Below are 25,517 nucleotides of genomic sequence, written 5' to 3' on the forward strand. Positions count from 1 at the left end.
GAAAAGATTGATTATACTAGCAGCTGAAACAGTATCCACAGCATCAAAGAGGGAGAAAAATGGTCTCCAAGCGCTCCCATAAGGAAGTACTGAATACTTTGGAGAAAAAGATCATGAATGACAGAGGAAACTATAAGAGGGTAGCATTCTGGCCAAAAGAGGCAAAAATAACAAGGTCTCAAGCAACCAGAAACTCAAGAGTACTAACTGTATGCATTATTCCTTTGAGGAATGTTCGAAGTTGAACATCTGAATAAAACAACTTAGCATAAAAAATTAAACTTGAAATATACTTACGGATCAATAGAAACTTTAATACAGGTCATGTTCTTATCCCTCTGTTTATTGTCAGCTGCATTAACTACAAAATTAAATATTTTGATAAGTAATAAAATATATAAAAAGTTATAATAAATAAACATACAAGGGCATACATAAATAAACATCAGCTACATGTGCATCACTGCTTAATATAAACATTTACATATGGTAATAGTTAATGAAAATAATACTGCTAACTTCTAATACAAAATCTTATTTTCCAAATAATATTCTTAAATTTTATATCACACCAAATTACGGTTATGTCTTCTACCACAAAACGGGGGGGGGGGGGGAATGATTCTATGATATATAAAAACAAATTAAGTAAAAACAAACATCTGCAGTTTACAATCCCCTATCCAGGTCTAAAAGTAAAATATCGGGTTTAACTATATTTTATCTTGGCAACACATAACTACTTTCTCTTGCTCTCCTTCAATAAACTAGTGATTTTATAGACAGATTGAGCTGAAACCAGTTATTTCTGAATTAGAAAGGCACTCTTTAGCATCCTTAGAAATCAAAATTTTAAATCCTATGAACTATAACTGATAATACTTGCATACATTAACCACAGCTTCAGTGGTTAGCCAGCTGTCAAACTGAACTTCAGTCACAGAAGGAATATGTTCCTGATAAACACTGCGTAACCTAAAAGTAAAACTGGCGGATAGTTGTGAGACAAGAGTGAAAAGTACAAAACGTAAGTAACCAGTTTAACTCTCCTATCCTTTTCCCAAAGACCAAAAGAAGCTTCAAGAGACCTAAACAACCCTGGTAGGAAACCTCAAGTGGCACTGATGAGTCTCTATAGAGAATCCTTGGCTAAAAACGTTTCCAAAGTGCAAGCCTGCCCTAGGAGTCAATTAGGTATCCACACTTTGTTGCGATTTAACTAATCATGTGATTTGGAAAGGACAGAGGTATTCGGAACAATGGTTGTTAAACCTAGTTGCCCAATAGAAATACCTAATGTGTTGGTGAAAAACCCATTTTCATGTGTCTCAACTCAAACTGACTGACTCTGCAAGATCAGGCTCTGAAATCTATATTTTTAACGTGCCCTCCCCTGTTGACTGGGATGTGAGCAGCCCCGAGACGACTGCACATACAGGACCATAAAATGACCCTGGGATTACTGATCAAATACAACACATGCATTTTACAGATGAACAAACCGAAACACAAAGACATGATGTCTAGAGATATGAACATATTACAGCAGGTAATACAGATTTTCTGAAGAACATTTATACTCAGCATAAAAACCAGAGATATGCCTTTAAAATTTATAAGTCTGGCTTTACATATATAGGGACATTATAATGATATCAATAGAAACAGATGCATTAAATCTTAAGCAAGTACTCACCCAAAATTTCATCAAAGATCTTGTATAAACCCGGCACAAAGGTAACCTCTCTGCAATTCATTCCTACGTCTTCATCATACACCCACATGAGCTGCATTGAGAGAAAAGTTCAAAAGAACTTATGGAGTAAAAAATATTTAACATCAATTTTACAAAGCATAAACCCATATTTGTCATTTAGTCTGTAAATACTTAGATCTTCAAAGTAGAAAAACATACTACTTCAGCTGCAGTCAACCTCGTTGTATTCATCTTCAATTTAAATAGCCTCAAAATTGAGAAATTGTTCATTTTGTATCAAGTCTGTATTCTTACTCATACATAAGGTCAGCTTTAATATAAGGCACCAAAAATTGTTAGAAACAGTATTTAAATAAAATAGGAAAAAAATTATGTTTACTTTACACTTTTACTTCACACATTATATTTTTCTGTAGTATAAGTAGCACAGAGTAAAACAGTATGAATGCAGCATGATTTTGGAGTCAGAGACACCTAGCTTTGAATCCCAGCTCTCACTAGTTGAGAGGTCTGAGCAAGTTACTTAAATTATTTAAACTTCAGTGTCCTCATTTATAAAATGGAGATAATAGTACCTGCTTCACAAAACTGCTAGAAAAAAATTGCTATGCGTAAACCAAGTCCATAGTAAGCATTAAACAATAGTCATCAATGTGTATATATAAATTCTAGAATTTAAAATAAACCACAGCATGAACTTCAGAACTTTTAAAAAGTTCACATAGCACCATTTTACTGTATACTTCTCTATACTCTATACTTCTCAGATAGTTTTTAGCTCCCAGTTTTTTTAATTTCTAGTGAAAAATTAAGACATTTCTACCTCTTAGATCTCTCTCCCTACTTTCTGTCATTACCAGAGACATGAAATTGTGTAGTCACAGAGCATATACTTACAAAATTGTATTAAAAAGTAGAAATACATCTAATTTCAGTAAAATTTAATAATTACCTGTGTCAATGGCTCCACCGACCCAATGTACGTATCAGGACGAAGGAGAATATGTTCAAGTTGTGTCTTTTTCTGATACACTCTCTCGACAGACAACTTCTTTGAAGAATCATTTTTGTTTGCAGTTTCTGACTCTTCTTTTTTTGCAGCATTGTTCTGATCAAAAAGAGTCTAAAATTAACCAAAAAATCAAATTTAAATAACCTACCAAGGAGTAAACTAAAATGTATATGGACACATAACATAGGTTTTCTCTTTAACAACAAAATTATCTTTCAGGCTCTGATTTTTAAGTTCTAAAAAGAACACAGGTCTATTTACTGAAAATCTAGTACCTTTTATAATATAGTGTGAAACTGCAGTTTTGACTGAGCCCAAAAAGTAGGTATACATAGTCACCAGAATAGCTAGAACAGCCTACAACTATTCAGTCAAGAAATAAATATTGGAAAAGCTTCAAGACGGCGGAAGAGTAAGACATGGAGATCACCTTCCTCCCCACAAATACATCAGAAATACATCTACATGTGGAACAACTCCTACAGAACACCCACTGAACGCTGGCAGAAGACCTCAGATCTCCCAAAAGGCAAGAAACTCCCCACGTACCTGGGTAGGGCAAAAGGAAAAAGAAAAAACAGAGACAAAAGAATAAGGACGGGACCTGCACCAGTGGGAGGGAGCCGTGAAGGAGGAAAGGTGTCCACACACTAGGAAGCCCCTTCGTGGGCGGAGACTGCAGGTGGCAGAGGGGGGAGCTTCGGAGCCACGGAGGAGAGCGCAGCCACAGGGGTGCGCAGGGCAAAGCGGAGAGATTCCCGCACAGAGGAGCGGTGCCAACCACACTCACCAGCCCGAGAGGCTTGTCTGCTCACCCGCCGGGGCGGGCGGGGGCTGGGAGCTGAGGCTCGGGCTTCGGAGGTCGGATCGCAGGGAGAGGACTGGGGTTGGCGGCGTGAACACAGCCTGAACGGGGCTAGTGCGCCACAGCTAGCCGGGAGGGAGTCGGGGAAAAAGTCTGGAGCTGCCGAACAGGCAAGAGACCACTGTTCCGGGGTGTGCGAGGAGACGGGATTCCGAGCACCGCCTAAACAAGCTCCAGAGACAGGCGTGAGCCGCGGCTATCAGGACGGACCCCAGAGACGGGCATGAGACGCTAAGGCTGCTGCTTCAGCCACCAAGAAGCCTGTGAGCAAGCACAGGTCACTATCCACACCGCCCCTCCGGGGAGCCTGTGCAGCCCACCACTGCGATGGTCCTGTGATCCGGGGACAACTTCTCCGGGAGAACGCACGGTGCGCCTCAGGCTGCCGCAACGTCACGCTGGCCTCTGCCGCCGCAGGCTCGCCCCGCATCCTACCCTTCCCTCCCCCCGCCTGAGTGAGCCAGAGCCCCCGCAGCAGCTGCTCCTTTAACCCCGTCCTGTCTGGGCGAAGAACAGACCGCCCTCAGGTGACCTACACGCAGAGGCGGGTCCAAATCCAAAGCTGAACCCCAGGAGCTGTGCAAACAAAGAAGAGAAAGGGCAACTTCTCCCAGCAGCCTGAGGAGCAGCGGATTAAAACGCCACAATCAACTTGATCTACCTGCATCTGTGGAATACCTGAATAGACAACGAATCATCCCAAATTGAGGAGGTGGACTTTGGGAGCAACAATACATATATTTCTTTTCTTTTTCTCTTTTTGTGAGTGTGTATGTGTCTGCTTCTGTGTGTGATTTTGTCTGTATAAGCTTTGCTTTTACCATTTGTCCTAGGGTTCTGTCTGTCGGTTTTTTTGTTTTTGTTTTTTTTAGTATAGTTTTTAGTGCTTGTTATCATTGGTGAATTTGCTTTTTTGGTTTCGTTGCTCTCTTCTTTCTTTCTTTTTTATTACTTTTTAAATTTTTTTATTTTTAATAATTATTCTTTATTTTTTATTTTAATAACTTTCTTTTTTTCTTTTTTTCTCCCTTTTATTCTGAGCCGTGTGGATGACAGGGTCTTGGTGCTCTGGCCGGGTGTCAGGCCTCTGTCTCTGAGGTGGGAGAGCCGAGTTCAGGACATTGGTCCGCCAGAGACCTCCCAGCTCCACGTAATATCAAACAGCGAAAATCTCCAGAGATCTCCATCTCAACGCCAAGACCCAGCTCCACTCAATGACCAGCAAGCTACAGTGCTGGACACCCTATGCCAAACAACTAGCAAGACAGGAAAACAACACCACCCATTAGCAGAGAGGCTGTCTACAATCATAATAAGGTCACAGACATCGCAAACACACCACCAGACGCAGACCTGCCCACCAGAAAGACAAGATCCAGCCTCATCCACCAGAACACAGGCACTACTCCCCTCCACCAGGAAGCCTACACAACCCACTGAACCAACCTTAAACACTAGGGGCAGACACAAAAAACAACGGGAACTACTAACCTGCAGCCTGTGAAAAGGAGATCCCAAACACAGTAAGTTAAGCAAAATGAGAAGACAGAGAAACACAGAGCAGATGAAGGAGCAAGGTAAAAACCCACCAGACCAAACAAATGAAGAGGAAATAGGCAGTCTACCTGAAAAAGAATTCAGAGTAATGATAGTAAAGATGATCCAAAATCTTGGAAATAGAAGGGAGGAAATACAAGAAACATTTAACAAGGACCTAGAAGAACTAAAGAGCAAACAAACAATGATGAACAACACAATAAATGAAATTTCAAATTCTCTAGAAGGAATCAATAGCAGAATAACTGAGGCAGAAGAACGGATAAGTGACCTGGAAGATAAAACAGTGGAAATAACGACTGCAGAGCAGAATAAAGAAAAAAGAATGAAAAGAATTAAGGACAGTCTCGGAGACCTCTGGGACAACATTCAATGCACCAACATTCGAATTATAGGGGTCCCAGAAGAAGAAGAGAAAAAGAAAGGGACTGAGAAAATATTTGAAGAGATTATAGTTGAAAACTACCCTAATATGGGAAAAGAAATAGTTACTCAATTCCAGGAAGCACAGAGAGTCCCATACAGGATAAATCCAAGGAGAAACATGCCAAGACACATATTAATCAAACTATCAGAAATTAAATACAAAGAAAAAACATTAAAAGCAGCAAGGGAAAAACAACAAATAACATACAAGGGAATCCCCATAAGGTTAATAGCTGATCTTTCAGCAGAAACTCTGCAAGCCTGAAGGGAGTGGTAGGACATATTTAAAGTGATGAAAGGGAAAAACCTTCAACCAAGATCACTCTACCCAGCAAGGATCTCATTCAGGTTCTACGGAGAAATTAAAAGTTTTACAGACAAGCAAAAGCTAAGAGAATTCAGCACCACCAAACCAACTCTACAACAAATGCTAAAGGAACTTCTCTAGGCAGGAAACACAAGAGAAGGAAAAGACCTACAATAACAAACCCAAAACAATTAAGAAAATCATAATAGGAACATAAATATCGAAAATTACCTCTAAAGTAAATGGATTAAATGCTCCAACCAAAAGACACAGACTGGCTGAATGGATACAAAAACAAGACCCATATATATGCTGTCTACAAGAGACCCAACTTCAGACTTAGGGACACATACAGACTGAAAGTGAGGGGATGGAAAAAGATATTCCACGCAAATGGAAATCAAAAGAAAGCTGGAGTAGCAATTCTCGTATCAGACAAAATAGACTTTAAAACAAACACTATTACAAGAGACAAAGAAGGACACTACATAATGATCAAGGGATCAATCCAAGAAGATATAACAATTGTAGACATTTATGCACCCAACATAGGAGCACCTCAATACATAAGGCAAATGCTAACAGCCATAAAAGGGGAAATCGACAGTAACACAATCATAGTAGGGGACTTTAACACCCCACTTTCACCAATGGACAGATCAGATCATCCAAAATGAAAATAAATAAGGAAACACAAGCTTTAAATGATACATTAAACAAGATGGACTTAACTGATATTTATAGGACTTTCCATCCAAAAACAACAGAATACACTTTCTTCTCAAGTGCTCATGGAACATTCTCCAGGATAGATCATATCTTGGGTCACAAATCAAGCCTTGGTAAATTTAAGAAAATTGAAATCATATCAAGTATCTTTTCTGACCACAACACTATGAGACTAGATATCAATTACAGGAAAAAATCTGTAAAAAATAGAAACACATGGAGGCTAAACAATACACTACTTAATAACCAAGAGATCACTGAAGAAATCAAAGAGGAAATAAAAAAAATACCTAGAAACAAATGACAATGAAAACACGATGACCCAAAACCTATGGGATGCAGCAAAAGCAGTTCTAAGGGGGAAGTTTATAGCAATACAATCCTACCTTAAGAAACAAGAAACATCTCAAATAAACAACCTAACCTTACACCTAAAGCAATTACAGAAAGAAGAACAAAAAAACCCCAAAGTTAGCAGAAGGAAAGAAATCATAAAGATCAGATCAGAAATAAATGAAAAAGAAATGAAGGAAACAATAGCAAAGATCAATAAAACTAAAAGCTGGTTGAGAAGGTAAACAAAATTGAGAAACCATTAGCCAGACTCATCAAGAAAAAAAGGGAGAAGACTCAAATCAACAATCAGAAATGAAAAAGGAGAAGTAACAACTGACACTGCAGAAATACAAAGGATCGTGAGAGATTACTACAAGCAACTATATGCCAATAAAATGGACAACCTGGAAGAAATGGACAAATGCTTAGAAAAGCACAACCTTCCAAGATTGAAACAGGAAGAAATAGAAAACATAAACAGACCAATCACAAGCACTGAAATTGAAACTGTGATTAAAAATCTTCCAACAAACAAAAGCCCAGGACCAGATGGCTTCACAGGCAAATTCTATCAAACATTTAGAGAAGAGTTAACACCTATCCTTTTCAAACTCTTCCAAAATACAGCAGAGGGAAGAACACTCCCAAACTCATTCTACAAGGCCACCGTCACCCTGATACCAAAACCAGACAAAGATGTCACAAAGAAAGAAAACTACAGGCCAATATCACTGATGAACATAGATGCAAAAATCCTCCACAAAATACCAGCAAACAGAATCCAACAGCACATTAAAAGGATCATACACCATGATCAAGTGGGGTTTATCCCAGGAATGCAAGGATTCTTCAATATACGCAAATCAATCAATATCATACACCATATTAACAAATTGAAGAATAAAAACCATATGATCATCTCAATAGATGCAGAAAAAGCTTTCAACAAAATTCAACACCCATTTATGATAAACACCCTCAAGAAAGTAGGCATAGAGGGAACTTACCTCAACGTAACAAAGGCCATATATGACAAACCCACAGCCAACATCATTCTCAAAGGTGAAAAACTAAAACCATTTCCACTAATATCAGAAACAAGACAAGGTTGCCCACTCTCACCACTGTTACTGAACATTGTTTTGGAAGTTTTAGCCACAACAATCAGAGAAGAAAAATAAATAAAAGGAATCCAAATCAGAAAATAAGAAGTAAAGCTGTCACTGCTTGCAGATGACATGATACTATACATAGAGAATCCTAAAGATGCTACCAGAAAACTACTAGAGCTAATCAAAGAATTTGGTAAAGTAGCAGGATACAAAATTAATGCACAGAAATCTCTTGCATTCCTATATACTAATGATGAAAAATCTGAAAGTGAAATTAAGGAAACACTCCCATTTACCATTACAAAAACAAGAATAAAACACCTAGGAATAAACCTACCTAAGGAGACAAAAGACCTGTATGCAGAAAACTATAAGACACTGATGAAAGAAATTAAAGATGATACCAACAGATGGATTCAGTGCAATCCCTATCAGACTACCACTGGCACTTTTCACAGAACTAGAACAAAAAATTCCACAATTTGTATGGAAACACAAAAGACCCCAAATAGCCAAAGCAATCTTGAGAAAGAGAAACAGAGCTGGAGGAATCAGGCTCCTGGACTTCAGACTATACTACAAAGCTACAGTAATCAAGACAGTATGGTACTGGCACAAAAACAGAAATATAGATCAATGGAACAGGATAGAAAGCCCAGAGATAAACCCACACACATATGGTCACCTTATCTTTGATAAAGGAGGCAAAAATATACAATGGAGAAAAGGCAGCCTCTTCAATAAGTGGTGCTGGGAAAACTGGACAGCTACATGTAAAAGAATGAAATTAGAACACTCCCTAACACCATACACAAAAATAAACTCAAAATGGATTAAAGACCTAAATGTAAGGCCAGACACTATAAATCTCTTAGAGGAAAACATAGGCAGAACACTCTATGACATAAATCACAGCAAGCTCCTTTTTGACCCATCTCCTAGAGTAATGGAAATAAAAACAAAAATAAACAAATGGGACCTAATGACACTTAAAAGCTTTTCCACAGCAAAGGAAACCATAAACGAGACGAAAAGACAACCCTTGGAATGGGAGAAAATATTTGCAAATGAAGCAACTGACAAAGGATTAATCTCCAACATTTACAAGCAGCTCATGCAGCTCAATATCAAAAACACAAACAACCCAATCCAAAAATGGGCAGAAAACCTAAATAGACATTTCGCCAAAGAAGACATACAGATTGCCAACAAACACATGAAAGAATGCTCAACATCATTAATCATTAGAGAAATGCAAATCAAAACTACAATGAGATATCACCTCACACCAGTCAGAATGGCCATCATCAAAAAATCTAGAAACAATAAATGCTGGAGAGGGTGTGGAGAAAAGGGAACCCTCTTGCACTGTTGGTGGGAATGTAAATTGATACAGCCACTATGGAGAACAGTATGGAGGTTCCTTAAAAAACTAAAAATAGAGCTACCATACCACCCAGCAATCCGACTACTGGGCATATACTCTCAGAAAACCATAATTCAAAAAGAGTCATGTACCACAATGTTCACTGCAGCTCTATTTACAATAGCCAGGACATGGAAGCAACCTAAGTGTCCAACGACAGATGAATGGATAAAGAAGATGTGGCACATATATACAATGGAATATTACTCAGCCATAAAAAGAAACGAAATGGAGGTATTTGTAGTAAGGTGGATGGACCTAGAGTCTGTCATACAGAGTGAAGTAAGTCAGAAAGAGAAAAACAAATACTGTATGCTAACACATATATATGGAATCCAGAAAAAAAAAAAAAAGGTCATCAAGAACCTAGGGGCAGGACAGGAATAAAGATGCAGACCTACTAGAGAATGGACTTGAGGACACAGGGAGGGGGAACGGTTAGCTGGGACAAAGTGAGAGAGTGGCATGTACATATATACACTACCAAATGAAAAACAGATAGCTAGTAGGAAGCAGCCGCTTAGCACAGGGAGATCAGCTCGGTGCTTTGTGACCACCTAGAGGGGTGGGACAGGGAGCGTGGGAGGGAGGGAGACGCAAGACGGAAGCGATATGGCGATATACGTTTATGTATAGCTGATTCACTTTGTTATAAAGCAGAAACTAACACACAATTGTAAAGCAGTTATACTCCAATAAAGATGTTAAAAAAAAAAAGTGTATACGGTTCAGAAACTATTCTCATTTTAACAGTATTACGCCTCTGTAGATCTCATAATGGAAATAAATATTTGCAATGAAAAAAAAAAGAAAGAAATATTTCGCAATTCTGTAAGATATCAGGTTAATTTTTGTAGTCTTCAAAACTTTCCAAGGAATGTGAATTCTTATCAGGTTATAGGTTGACAACGACTGAACCTGGCTGGCTGCAGGGCTCCCCAAAACTTCCAGGTGTAAGTCTTTGCCATTAAGCTACTGGAGACTATAGTAAAGAGTGGGCAAAAATAACCTGCACAAAATAGTAACCTATGTAGTTAGCATATACTGACAGGGCTGAGAATACCAAGCATGGTTTTATGACATCTCAAACTTCACACTTTTGTAGGCCATGCCACTAATTCCTTACATACCAGCACTAATAGCCCATTTCTGAGGCACCCTATAATTCCAGTTTCTCTGCTAATTCCAAGGAGGCAGAAGTTGTGATCCTAATTCTAACTCCTACAGAGATAAGGATCCCAAACAAAAATTCCCAGGGTCTGGAGACTTCCCTGTCTTCTTAATAGCAACAGAGAACACATCTCTCTCCTTCTGGGATTCCCTAATGCTGACAACTAAGACATCTCACTAAGAGAAAGTTATTATGATGGCCGTTTTTTCAGAGCCCAAAAATAACTCAAATATAAGACACAGCAAGATATTTTCATAGGTATTTGAATTTTAGGAGAAATGAAACAATCAGAAGACAAACAATGGGGGGCAGAGATATTTTGTGCATTTGAACAAGCAACATACCACTTCAAGACCTAGGCATAGCCATACCATCATCTTTAAAGTTATTATTTTTAAACACATGTCAAATGTATGTTTAAAAAATCAAAATACATAACTTCTGAGTAGTCTAAAACAAGACAAGAATTTTAACAGATAAAACCTATGGAAATTCAAACATCAATTACAATCTTCCAATGCCATAAATTTTACATAAAATTAAAGAGATTTTCTTATACATTCTTTCATTTATAAGGTTACCCATTAACACTGCCCAGTCAATTAAAAATAGCTTTGGACATAAGAAAATTCTGTTTCATAAAGTCTTCATATTCTATTTCTGTCAAGCTAATTACATGACGAACCTGCTGGCCAGAAAAATGAACTGTATTTTTAAAATGCCAGATCGTCTCCAAATTTCTAATCATGTCCCTTGCTTTTCGAGATGAGATAATTTATAGAAACAAATCTAATAATAAAAACATAACTGATTTTTTTAAACGGGTCCTCAGAATAGCTAGAACAACGCTCATAATGACTAAGATCTCATCCTTTAGGAAGGTGCTTAAGGATGATAAATGCTATGCATTCAAAGGCGGGTAACAGCAACCTCTCACCATTAACTTAGAACTCTGCAATTGTGGCATAAAGCTCAGTAACTTATAATAACCATGCGAGTAAAGGCTTTCCTATCCCAGGCTACTCCTCCAGAACAAATCCCACCACAGAGAAAACATTTTTAAGATCAGACTCCAACAGAGACTTCTGCATTTAGCCCTGACGAGTTAACACTGAGCTAAAGTGGCACACTGGTATGGAAAACAGGGTAGAGCCCCACCTCACTCCTTTTTCGAGGATTTATAACTTTTTCCACATCCCCTTACAACCAGTCGCCATCTCTTCCTCCCAAATTGGTACATGAGAATAGGGAATGTTTGGTTTGCACCTGCCAGATCCTTATCCAGTTCAAAAAGTTGTCATTCTTGTTAGAATAATGTCTCATAAATCAAAGACTATGTAATATGTAGTCGGCTTTGTCAGATTACTATTTGTAATCTTTTCCAGGAATATAATAATACATAAACACTTAAAAAATAAGTGTGACAATATACTTAAAACATTTTATGCCAAAATATTTCTTCCTACATGTCATATGACAGGTGTTGAGGAAAGAAAAAAAGGTACCATTCTATTTAAAGTAATGAAAAGCTTAAGGACTATGCACTGTTTATAGAATACAATAATAAAACAGATGATCTGTAGATATTTCAAATCAACTCTCCATGATGATATTAAATAATTTCTAAAACTTCATATCAACCTTTAAACCTGGATATTTAATTGAGTAAATATTTTTAATTACCTATACCAAAAAATAGGTGTGTTAATTAGAAACTTCTCTTACTATAACTTTTATATAAAATTATATATAATAGAGTATTTTTAAATTAGTAGGTTATTAAAACTATACTGTTTAGTGAACAAAGTTACAAAAGGATATAAAAAAATAGGAGCCCATTTTCATCAGAAAAAAATTACACACAATACATACACGCCTAGGAAAAAATATGAAATGCTGTTTACCCAACAGAATATAAATAAAAATTGTGAGAAGTAGGAATATTTTTCCATGTTCTTTTCTGATAGACATTTCCTAACTTTCTACAATGAACATATATTAAAATATTTTAAAAGCTTATTAATCCATGTATATGAGAACATAAGCTAGAATAAAACTGAAGGTTTCTTTTTTTAGAGACACTGTTTGTACCTACTTATTACTTCTGCAGTCCCAACCTTCTCACTAGAATCTAGGCAAAAAGGTTCAGTGAAACCAAAACAAGCCGGCAGTCCTGGCAGCGTAGAAGGCAGGGAGTGCACGTTCCTACTCTCAACTAGAGGCAGCCTGCACCCCGCACTGACTCAGGGCAGCAGACACAGAAGGGTCGCCCCTGAGAGGTCTGCCAGCTTTTCTGACAGAAGCCTGGATTAATGGTCTCTTGCAGCTCCTGTTTATTAGCAGAAAGTGTCCCCCTGAATATTGTCCAGGCCACTAAAACTCAAAATCTGAAGGTAAGGGGAGAGAGGGCAACTCCCCCCGCTTCAATGGGATGGCCCCATCCCTAGAACAAACAGGTGTGAATACAAACATCCTTGGCCTGAGAACAGAGAAACTAAATGAGAAAAGTTCACTGAGCACCTTCACCACAGCTACTATTACCACTATCTCTAGCTCTTGAAAAGAAAGTCACTCTGAGTAGAAATTCAGTTCAATCAGTGTTGCTGATAATATTCAGAAAAGAGATCAAGAAATTAGCTTCTATAAAAACAGTCCAGCAAATTCATATCTACACATTTATAAAAGCACTCTCAAGCCCACAGATGAAAAGGAGAGTGATATACATTTGATACCTATAGGCTAACAGAATTATGCTCATTTTCAACGATGAAAACAAGGGGTCTTCTGATTAAAAAAAAAAATGATTTAACCTTTTCTTATCTTGTATCTTCATAGTAATACGGTATCTTGTACTATAGTAACTGCACTAAGTATTCCACATTGAATAAAAATTAACAGTATGCCATTGAAAATAATCAACTACAAAGAGCATTCTGAATAAATTTTCATTAAGGTCTGACAGAACTGAAATCTTATAAGTTTATTTGTAATTTATTTTATTGTCTTTGTGTGGACAAAGCACCAAACTATTTATAGTAATAAATAACGCCAGCACCCAATTATACTGGAATCTAAGCACTCAGGGCACATTTTCATCCCCACATAAAACTAAAGACAATGAAAATGCAAAATAAACCCATATTAAGATAAATATCCTCCACGTAACTAAAAAAAATTTTAATTCTATCATTTGTGATTTATACATATGATGATGCCATAATTGACTTTTTCTAAAGTTCAAAAGCTGGCTGCCATGTTAAACAATGCATTATTGAGAATTCTTAAATTATAACAAAAATGTCAAAATAATACATAAAATCTATTTTAAAATATTAATCTATTTTATAGCACTTTTTTGCAATATTGCTAACTTCTAATAAAAGAATATAGATTTAATATTTATCAAAGACTCAACCTTTATCAAGAATACTTCAACTACCAGAAAAGGAAAAAAAAACATTCCAATAAAACAAACTCCTAATTTCACAAAGAGTATGTACCAAGATCATTCTGTAGAAAGAAAGATTCTTCCATTCACAGAGTGGTCACCTGATATACAGCAATTTGAGACAATCGCCCATAGTTTGTTTTTCTGTGAAAGAATGAATTGCTGCCAAAGAGGGGAAAGGAGATGGTTTGCCAGTTGGTGCAAAAAAGGAACTGAGCCACTCATCCACACAACAGGCACAGAAATCTCACCATCACCAAGCCAACAAAAGTGGGACCAACAAAAGCTTAGCAACAAGCCTCTTTTCCTATCTTCTATAAAGACTGTCTCAGACTCCACATTACCCTTTTATAATATCTCCTCCTCTTCTTTTCTCCCTCAAGGCTGCCATGCTTTGATACTCATTTCAGCCACATTTCACCCATATGACCACGGAGAGGGCCATGTTATCTACCCACCATTAATGTACCTCCAGAAATGCCCTCCCAAACCAAGGGACAAGGAGAGAGGTAGAAGATGAGGGATACTTAATATCATAAGAAATGCTTAAATGTCCATAGTGAAAATAAAAAATATACTTTCTCTAAAAAGCATCCAAATCAGAAAGAAAGAAGTAAAATTGTCACTAATTGCAGAGGAAATGATATTGTGTAGAGAAAACCCTAAAGACTCCACCGTAAAACTATTAGAATAAACAAATTTAGTAAAGTTGCAGGATACAAAATCAATATATGAAAATCCGTTGTGTTTCTGTAAACTAACAATGAACTATCAGAAAGAGAAACTAAGAAAATCCCACTTACAATTGCAACAAAAACAATAAAAATTAAAATACCTAGGAATACATTTTTTTTATTTTTGGCCACATGGTGCAGCATGGTAGTTCCCCGACCAGGGATGGAACCCGTGCCCCCTGCAGTAGGAGCATGGAGTCTTAACCACTGGATCACCAGGGAAGTCCCTACCTAGGAATAAATTTAACCAAGGAGGTAAAAGAACTGTATACTGAAAACTATAAGACATTGATTAAAGAAACTGAAGACAAAAATAAATGGAAAAAAATTCTATGTGCATGAATTAAAAGAATTAATATTGCTAAAATGGCCGTACTTCCCAGAGCAATCTGCAGATTCAATGCAATCCCTATCAAAATTCCAACAACATTCTTCACAGAAATAGAACAATCTTAAAATTGATATGGAACCACAAAAGACCCTGAATTGCCAAAGCAGTCTTGAGAAAGAAGAACAAAGCTGGAGGCATAATTTAAAACTATATTACAGGGACTTCCCTGGCGGTCCAGTGGTTAAGACTCCATTCTCCCAATGCAGGGGAACTAAGATCCCACATGCTGCATGGCATGACCAAAACAAACAAACAAAAAAACTATATTACAAAGTAATATAGTGATCAAAACAGTGAACATCATTTAAAAATGACACATGGATCAATGGAACAGAACAGAGAACACAGAAATAAACCCATGCGTATATGGTCAATTACTTTATGACAAAGGATGCAAGAATATACAAGGGGAAAAGGACAATCTCTTCAATAAGTGGTGTTGAGAAAACTAGACAGCCACATGCAAAAGAATGAAACTGGACCCCTATCTTACACCATACACAAAAATTAACTCCAAATGATTAAAGACTTGAATGTAAGACCTGAAACCGTAAAACTCCTAGAAGAAAACATAAGCAGTACACGCCTTGACATCAGTCTTTGCGATGATTTTTTTTTTTAACTTGATCCCAAAAGCAAAAATAAACAAGTGGGTCTACAACAAACTAAAAAGCTCTGCACAGCAAAGGAAACCATCAACAAAATTAAAAGGCAACCTAGCAAATGGGAGAAAATATTTGTAAATAATATACTTAATAAGGGGTAATATCCAAAATATATAAAGAACTCATAGAAGTCAATAGCAAAAAAAAAAAAAACACAACAACAAAAACAACAAAACACACACACACAAAAAAAAAAACCCAAAAAACACCAATTCATTAAAAAATGGGCAGAAGATCTAAATTGACATTTTTCCAAAGAAGACATACAGATGGCCAACAGGTATATGAAAAGGTGCTCACCATCACTAATCTCAGGGAAATGCAAATCAAAACCAAAATGAGATATCACCTCACACCTGTTAGAATGCTTATTATCAAAATAACAAGTATTGGCAGAATGTGGAGAAAAGGAACCCTTGTGTACGTTGGTGGGACTGTAAATTGGTGCAGTCCAGATGTAGAGAACAAACGTATGGACATGAAGGGGGGAAAGCCGCGGGGGGGTGGTGGGAGTGGTGTGATGAATTGGGCGATTGGGATTGACATGCATACACTGATGTGTATAAAACTGATGACTAATAAGAACCTGCTGTATAAAAAAAAAAAAATGAAATTTAAAAATTAAAAAAAAAGAAACTACTGACTTGTACGTATGTTATAAACGGGAGAATTTTATGGTATGTAAATTGTATCTCAATAAAGCTGGTTAAAAAATTTTTCCTTAAAATAAATAAATAAATAAACAAATTGGTGCAGTCACTATTTAAAACAGTATGAAAGTCCCACAAAAAATTTAAAATAGAATTACCATATAATCCAGCAACTCCACTCCTGGGTACTTATACAAAGAAAATGAAAACACTAATTTGAAAAGATATATGTATCTCCATGTTCACTGCAGCATTGTTTACAACAGCTGAGACAAGGAAGCAACATAAATGTCCATCAATGGATGAATGGATAAAGAAAATGTGGTGTTTATATACAATGGAATATTATTCACCCATAAAAAAAGAATGAAATCTTGACATTTGGGACAACATGGGTAGATCTAAAGGGCATAATTTTAGTGAAATAAGTCAGAGAGAGAAAGACAAAAATACTGTATGATCATACTTATATGTGGAATCTAAAACAAAACAAAACAAAAAACCCAAACTCATAGATACAGAGAACAAATCAGTGGTTGCCAAATTTGGGGGGGGGGGGGCGGGGAGACAGGTGAAGGTGGTCAAAGGTACAAACTTCCAGTTATAAAATAAGTAAGTCCTGGGGATGTAATGTACAGTAAGGTAACTATAGTTAATAATACCGTGTTGTCTATCTGAAAGTTGTTAAGAGTAGATTTTTAAAGTTTTTGTCACAAGGAAAAAAATATGTAACTATGTATGGTGATGAATGTTAACTAGACTTACTGTGGCGATCATTTTGCAATATAAGAAAATTTTCTCAGACAAAAGAAGTGAAAATACTGATCTCTTGATTTTTTAAAAACGAAGAGGGGGAAGACAAGTGTGTGTGTGTACACTCATCTAAGAGCTTACCATGGGCAAAGCATTGTGGGAATTATATGAGGACTCTCATTCCTCATAAAAGCTCCATGAAGTAGACACCATTACTAATGACTCCCTTTTTACAGCAAGGAAACTGAGGTCTGAAGAATGTAAGCTAACAAAGCTAGTATTGAAGAAGCTGAGTTATGAAACCAGGTGATGTGATTTCGTAGCCCATACTCTTAAAAGGCATCACACTTACAATATTATTCAAAATACATACACCCTGAAAAGGAAGTGTACTTCGTAGCTTTTTGTGTGAAAGTAAAAGAAAGGTTAGTGGAAAGATATCACGGTATAAAAGACAAATTGTTTTGGTTGTTACTGTCTTTAAGCCAGGAGAATGTGTAAATGATGGTTAGGAATATAGGCCTGGTTTAAATCCCACCTTTGCCTTAGTCACGTGATTAACAGTTTGTTACCTAATCTGTAAGCCCCTGTTTCCTTCTCTGCAAATGGGAATAATTATACCGATCTCACCTCTTCTTTAAAACTGAGTCCTATTTGTATTAAGATTTTTAAAAATACAAAGGAGGCTTATTTTTTTTAAGGTACTTAGTAAAATGCAACTGTTGCTACACCCAAGTATTAAACATATCTGAAACTACTGATGAACACACCCACTTCTATTCAGAAAAGTTAGCACAGTTTCTAAAAATTGTTCTCATTGTAACTGCAATTAGTTACTTGAGAATGTATCTAAAGAACATTGTTATGTAACCACTTGTCCTAAGAATGACAGAAGACTTTTGAGGAAGTTAGTTTGTCAATTATCTAACTGGTTAACAATAACTGAGGTTGGATTATGTATCCAGCTCTTTGCTAAAAACTATAAAGGATACATGGTTTCTGACTCCAGGAGTTGCTAATCTAATTGTTAAAACAAAAGTATCACACATGAAAGTTACATTAAAAGGAAAGATATATTTATGTTTTATGATCCATAAGGGTGACAGAAAAAGATGAGTATAAACTGGAGGATAAACGTTTGGTGAGACCCTGAGCTAGCCTTGAAGAGTAATTAAGATTTAGACTGGTAAAGAGAAAGTGGCATTTCTGTTGAAAGATAAGCATGCAAAGTGACAAAAACAAACATGATGCCCAGGGGACAAGTGAAGAGGTAAATCTAACTATGAGGAGGATATGGAATAAATTTCAACTGGCACATAGTTTATAAAAGAAGTGGCTTGAAAGTCTGGTTGAGGAGTTTAGACTTGCAATAATAAGCCACTATAACAAAGTTTTTAATACAAATCTTTAAATAATATTTAAGTATACAGTCATGTTTCCTAAATTAGAAATATTCACAGTCAAAACAAAGTATGTTTTATATTTCATTGAATTTTAAAAAACTCCAATGTTAATAGTTTTATATTTAAGAAACTTACATTTTAGAGGTGAATACTGAAATATCTACAGATAAAGTGGATTTGCTTTGCTTCAAGATAATGAGAGGGGAAAGGTGGGTGACCTTGAGCTGTAACTGCTGAAGCTTGATGATAGAGGGAGTGTCCTTATACCATTCTGGCCACCATAATTTTATAGGCTTAATATTTTCCATTACAGTGTTTTGGGTTTTTTTTTTTCTTAACTAAATTAGAGTAGTACTGGGAAAAGATCAATATTCACATAGTGATTAACTGTATTCTAATAAAATAAAATTTGTTTTTTGCAACCACTTAAACATGATAAAAGACTGACTGAATGAAATAGATTATTAGGGTCTACAAATCAAAGCTTTACAAACCAGGGACTTCCCCGGTGGTCCAGTGGGTAAGACTCCGCGTTCCCAGTGCGGCGGGGGGTGCTGGGAAAGATCACTGGTCAGGGAACTAGATCCCACGTGCCGCAACTAAGACCCGGCACGGCCAAAATAAATAAATAATAAATATATATAAATAAACAAATATTTTTTAAGAAAAGCTTTACAAACTAGAAGTTAATTCAAGAAATTCTGCTTGCTTCAGAGAAGCTTTCATAGCTGTTGTCAATTTTAACTCAAAATAGTTTTACTATAGTACTTATATTTTTCACTTTTTAATTTTTTTTAATATCTTGTTAAGATAGTGCGAATCAAACACAAACCCAATGCACTATTATAAGGAGAAGTTAATAATCTTAAACCACTTTGCTTTGTGGTTTCAGAAATGTAAACTTCTGTGCAGTGACAATGTTAACACTACTCTGTAGCACACATCCCAACACAAGTTACTACCAGCAACACGTGGCGTTACCCACCCCCACCCCCTAAAAAGAAGAACGATAGCAGGGACTGATTCAATTTTTATTTCTTCCTGTTACCCACAAACAGGTAGCGCTATAACATGTTTCAATAAAGCAGGCAAAATTAACCCTCTTCAGAAATAGATGACCTCCGCAACAAACTCCTGAACTCTTGCAAAGGAATAATCTGCTTTCACTCTGGCTCAAAGATATTTTATGTAAAAGCAACTTTATTCTTCTCAGTATTTCTTGAATTTCACCGATAAAGACAAACATTTATTAAGCCCAGCAATGTGCTATGTATATTACTCATTTAATTATCAATGCAACCTTATCTTACAGATGAAGAAACAGGCTTAGAAAGATTAGGTCCCTTTGTGCAAAGTCCCAGTGATTACATGTTAGGCAGGATCAGAATCTACATCAATATGATACCAAAGTCCATGCTCATAACCACCTCCCTATATTGCCCCCCCCCATAAAATTAAACTACGGTCTATGGTCAATGGTGTATATTATGGACATAAAGATGCTCATATAACCTGACAAATTTAAAGCAAGCATCAAATCTTAAAGTGGACTTAGGGAGTGATTATCTTTTTAATAAATTTCTAATTCAACAAGAGGATATAATTTATAAATAAAAGATTAAGTGATTTTTATTTCTTATTTTACTATATTTCCCATAATAGGTTTACAGTGAGAAAATACTGAATCAGTAAGTCAATTTTAGTTTCAAATGAATTTTTCTGATATTGAATGACACCCTCTAAGTTTCACGAAATTTCTTCTGTAAATGAAAGAAAAATTTCCTATTGAGGTTGAAAGAAAAAGTGGTCATTTCATTATCTACAAAGTTAAGGAACAGTAAACAAAAATATTGCTTTTAGGGCTTCCCTGGTGGCGCAGTGGTTGAGAATCTGCCTGCCAATGCAGGGGACACGGGTTCGAGCCCTGGTCTGGGAAGATCTCACATGCCGCGGAGCAACTAGGCCCGTGAGCCACAACTGCTGAGCCTGCGCGTCTGGAGCCTGTGCTCCGCAACAAGAGAGGCCGCGATAGTGAGAGGCCCGCGCACCGCGATGAAGAGTGGCCCCCGCTCGCCGCAACTAGAGAAAGCCCTCGCACAGAAACGAAGACCCAACACAGCCATAAATAAATAAATAAAATTTTTTTTAAAAAGTAAAAAAGTAACAGGTAAAATTAATTTTAAAAAATATATATTGCTTTTAAATGTTAAAGCTAACCAATTCAATCTTGGAGCAAAATGTTTACCATTACGGAGAATCAGAGGTCCTCAGAGGAAACACTGATGAGGCCTCAACACTTCCAAACAGTGAAAGAGAACCATCTGGCTAACTCCATTTTCAGAAGTTGTTTGATTTTAGTAACGAGGGTAAAGGCCTTCTTTTGCATTTATGCAAACCTCCCCCTCCTCCCCCCCACCATGTTCACATGGACGGTTAACTTATTATCTGACGTTTTCTCTCTCCTGGCTCTGGTCTGTTCATACTTACTACATTATTGAAGTAATACACAGAATTCGGACAGATCCAACAATGAGTCTGGCAAGTTAGTCTGCAAAGCATCTTGGCATGCAAACATAAATGGTTAAAATATTTTCCTGTTAGCGGTAACACAGTTGTTTTTTGTTTTTTGTTTTTTTTTAACGGGGAATACTTGTCAATACAGCGGAACTGCTACCCAACTCACCTAAACCTCACCCAAACAAAGAGAAAATGAAGAACTTAATAAAAATGCCCACATGAAAGTCTCCTTGGGTGTTTTGGAAAAGGGAGGGTGCATCCAAAGGCTTTGTATTTTTCTCCTGGATGCCTAGTCAGTTGGCTGAGCCGGTGTGTGTGTGTGTGTGTGTGTGTGTAGGAAGTGACCCTGGTCTGAACTCTCTGCTGAGCCAGTGAAATGCGGGTGAATTATCGATCCGCCGTGGGAATCGGATCTCTCTAGGTCTTCCCTCCTCTGCTACTTGCCAGCAGCAGGAACCGAGCGCCGAAATGCTCTGACTCCAGGACAAATCACTTGGGTCACCTCGGCGACACTGTCCACGCAGCCCTCCTCCCGTTTCGCCTGCGAAGCTGACGCAGGTAAGCGCTTTTAATAATCCCCCTGTGACAGACGGACGAGCTACAGGGTGTTCACTGCTGTGAAAGAGCCATCCCGAGCGCGCTTCCAACCGAACGAGACCCTCGGCACTGAAGTGCACACGGCTGCAGCCGCATCCCTCACCAAATCCATTCTTCCCTGAGACGCGAGAGCGTCACACATGGTGGCACTTACGGCACACGCACACGGGCGCGCACCTCTCTCCCGGCTTCTCTTAAGACACGTTTGGAGCAACCGCTGACCCACACGGACACACACGCACCACTGCCATCCCCACCACCTCCTGCCCCACCGCCCTGCAAAGCCTGCGCAACAGCAAAGAAGATGAAGCGGGGGGGGCCCCCATCCTGCTCACGGTCTGTCCCCCAAAGTTTCAAGTGCACGCTGCGCGCCCGCAGCCCGAGCCCCCGCCGAGGCGGAGAAGAAAGAAAAGGGGCGGGCGCGGGGTTCCGCCGGTAGGCGCCCCGACGGGGCGCGCGTCTGGGGGCCCGGATTTCCCCCTGTCCTCCCCCACCCCCAGCAGGATCCGCCGGGCGGAGTCCCCCACCGCCGCCCGGGAACAATGCCCCGGCCCGGACCCCCGCCCCGCCGCCCCCACTCACCACCCAGGTCAGCGCCCCGAGGCCGCCGGCTCCCGCGCCGCTGCCACCGCCGCCGCCGCCGCCGCCCGCCTTAGCCATGGCGCGCTCCTCCGCTCCCGGCCCGAGGCCGCCGCTCCGCCTCCCGCGGGCCGCCCGGCCCCGCCGCTCCGCACCGATCGCGCGCCCGCCGCGCTCCTAGCGGCGCCGCCCCCCGTGCCCCATCGCCGACCCCGGGGCGGACGCCCGGCCGAGCCCGCCGAGGAGGCCTCGCCGCCCGCCGCCCTCAAACTCGAGGCGCGCGGCCGCGGCGCCCGGGCCTGCGCGGCCGCTGAGGAGGCGGCGCCGGAGCAGGAAGCGTGGAGGCCGGCGGTGGGCGGCGGCGCTGCTTCCTCCCCGCCGGGCCGGCCGAGGCCCCGAGCGCGGGCGTCCGGACGCGCCGGGGACGCAGCGGCTCCCTGTCCTTCCTCAGGCTCCGCGGAGGCCGCCCTCGGGGAGCGGGAGCGGGGTCGCCGCCGCCGGCGCCTAAGCCGCTTGTGTCGGCCGCGCCGCAGCCCGACTTCCTCGCATCCACTCGCCGAGAGGGACAATAAGCGGAGCCGCCGCGGCCGCGGTCGCCTCCCTCCTGTCCGGCATAACACCGCACACACTCGCACCCCGGGGAGGGCTGGGGAGGCCGGGGGGAGGGCGGGCGGGAGCGGTGGCCTCCCCGCTGTCACTCACGCCGCGGCGCCCAATCGGCGCCCCGTCGGCCAACCTCTCGGCCAATCCCAAATTCCCAAGCCCCCGGAGGGGCGGGACCCGAGCGGGAAACGTCATTGCGGGTAGCAACCGAAGGGAAGACTTGGGGTTTTTTGTTTGCGTGTGTGTCTGAGGGTTTTCCGTCTGAAGGCAGAGCGGGGGCTGCAGTCAAGGGTCGTTTGAGGGCGGCAAAGGGAAAGGGTCGACTTGGCCTTGGGTCGATTTTAATCCTCCGAGCGTGCCGTTTACTCTAGCCCTGAGGGCGAAGCCCAGGCCCTTCCTTGCCCGGGGCCGTGGGAGGGGGCGGGGAGGGGGCAGGAAGCAGCCGGGAGCCGCCGTCCCAAAGGGAAAGTATTTTTAAAGAGCGGTTGTAAACCGCAGGCGGGACGTTGCAGATCACTGGTGCAAGGAGGGCCCCGTGACCCCGGCCTCCCGAGGCCCCGAGTGGACGCTGCTGTGGAAGAATCCTCTGCTCAGACCTCCCCTCCTCCATCTCCTCCCGCCCTCTCCTCCCCTCACCGCGAAAGAGACCCGGTGTGTTTCAAGAAAACTGCTTTTAAAGAACTTAAATGGTACGGGACGCACAGAGAACGTTCCCGGGAAAGAATGCCCGGTGGGCCGAGGGTTCCGAGTCTACTCTTTGTTGACCTTCTCTCTTTTCTGAACAATGAGGACATGTCACTGTCACGTTTCATTCTCTTCTGTCCAGAACTGTGCCTTCTGTCTCTAAGAGTACGTTTAATTCTTTAATGTCCCAGTGCACGCACCAAGGAATCATGTCATTCACATCAAAGCTTTCTAAGGAAGAAAATTACCCACACAGCCGCAGCACGGTCTGGCAGAGGAAGATGGCTTGACTTTGTCCTGCTTTTGGATGGAAATCCATGCCACACTCCGCCACCCTGTACCAGGCTCTGCCGTGGGCTCAAAATAAAACCGGGGCCCCTGATTTCAAGTCACTGATAGCCTGGCTTGTGAGACAGGCTAAAAGGGAGTTAACTATCACCAACATGCGTACTTGAGGGCATGAAGTGCCACCAAATCGTTGGGACAAGAGAGCTTTTTAAAAAGATGAAAACCTTATTGCTGCCTCTTGGAAAGGTGTTTTTGTGAACTTCCAACTGTGCATTTCCTCTCAAGGGAAAACAAAAATGTCTCGGGTCACAGCTTTCAACTGACTTCTGAATCCAAAGAGTAGGAGAACTCTGAAACATGGAAATAATTTAGACATAGTTTTCCTTAATTAGCTCTCTAGCGGCCATATAATTTTGGCATATTTGGGACCTTAGTTCAGAACAGTGAAGCCTTTCTTTACCTTGAACTTGAGGTGCCAGCTTGTAAATCAGACAGACCAGGGTCTAATCTGGGCTCTGAACCTGATCAGCTAAGTATTCCTGCCTTGTTATTTAACTTCACGGACCTCTGTTTGCGCCTCCTTAAGTTGAGGATTTTTGCTCTTGTACTTAACTCTGTCTTTACATCTTCAAAGTACACAGATATTCTACAAGTTTGAAAAGGGGTAAATAATTTTAAGGGCTCTGAGGGTTTTTTTTAATAAAGATATATGTGTTAAATAGAAGCCAAGCTATAAAATATATAGCCATCTCTTTTTTTTAAACTTCAGTTTTCAAAGCTCTTCTGTCTCAAATTTTCAAATGAATAAAACCATATATTCAAAAGTCAGATGGGTTAACTAATGGAAATTCACGTTCATCTTTTCACTTGCCTGGTCCATGAGGCACTGAGGTCTTTAGCCTTCTAAGCATGAAGACCCTCTAGTAAACGTAACTTGTTTTATTCTTATGAAAATACTGACTTACCTAAAAGAATCACAAATAAAGGATCAGTTGAATATAAATGCAAATCAACAGTTTAAAGCAGAGGTTCGCCATGAATGGGAAAATGTACATAAATCACAAGCATCTCAGCTCCTGAAGACACGTTGACCTGTTTAACCTCCTGCAGCATATATTTATGATAAAAGTGATTGTGTTGAACTTCAGTGCTGCTTTCCCTTCTGGGGTTTTGTCAAATAACTTCCATTTACAGAGTAATTATTGCAATAATTGCCATATTAAAAAGCTTCTATGAGAGATCATAGGCAAAACATTCTCTGACATAAATCGTACCAATGTTTTCTTAGGTCAGTCTCCCAAGACAATAGAAATACCAATGAAAATAAACAAATGAGGCCTAATCAAACTTACAAACTTTTGCACAGCAAAAACAAACAAAAATGAAAAGACAACCTACAGAATGGAAGAAAATATTTGCAAAAGATGTGACCAACAAGGGCTTAATTTCCAAAATACAAAAACAGCTCATACAACTCAACAATGACAAAAATAAATAAATAAACAACCCAATCGAAAAATGGGCAGAGGACCTAAATAGACACTTCT

General features: G+C 39.7%; 1 protein-coding gene across 2 annotated transcripts in view; it reads right to left on the reverse strand.

Moving 5' to 3' along the window:
• The window catches only part of TOP2B (DNA topoisomerase II beta), a 65,750-nt gene extending 42,713 nt beyond the window's left edge, over positions 1-23,037 (reverse strand). The window contains exons 1-4 of one of the 2 annotated variants that reach the window (XM_061194754.1): positions 22,399-23,037; positions 2,670-2,825; positions 1,697-1,787; positions 298-361 (exon numbers count right to left, since the gene is read on the reverse strand). In XM_061194754.1, the coding sequence (XP_061050737.1) occupies positions 298-361; positions 1,697-1,787; positions 2,670-2,825; positions 22,399-22,476 (389 nt within the window). In that variant the 5' untranslated portion in view covers positions 22,477-23,037. Of the gene's footprint in view, positions 1-297; positions 362-1,696; positions 1,788-2,669; positions 2,841-22,398 lie in introns of both variants that reach the window. The other variant, XM_061194753.1, reaches the window with a different exon arrangement.
• Between the last annotated feature and the right edge of the window lie 2,480 nt (positions 23,038-25,517).

The sequence above is a fragment of the Eubalaena glacialis genome, chromosome 6 (assembly GCF_028564815.1).
Source record: "Eubalaena glacialis isolate mEubGla1 chromosome 6, mEubGla1.1.hap2.+ XY, whole genome shotgun sequence".
NCBI lineage: Eukaryota > Metazoa > Chordata > Mammalia > Artiodactyla > Balaenidae > Eubalaena > Eubalaena glacialis.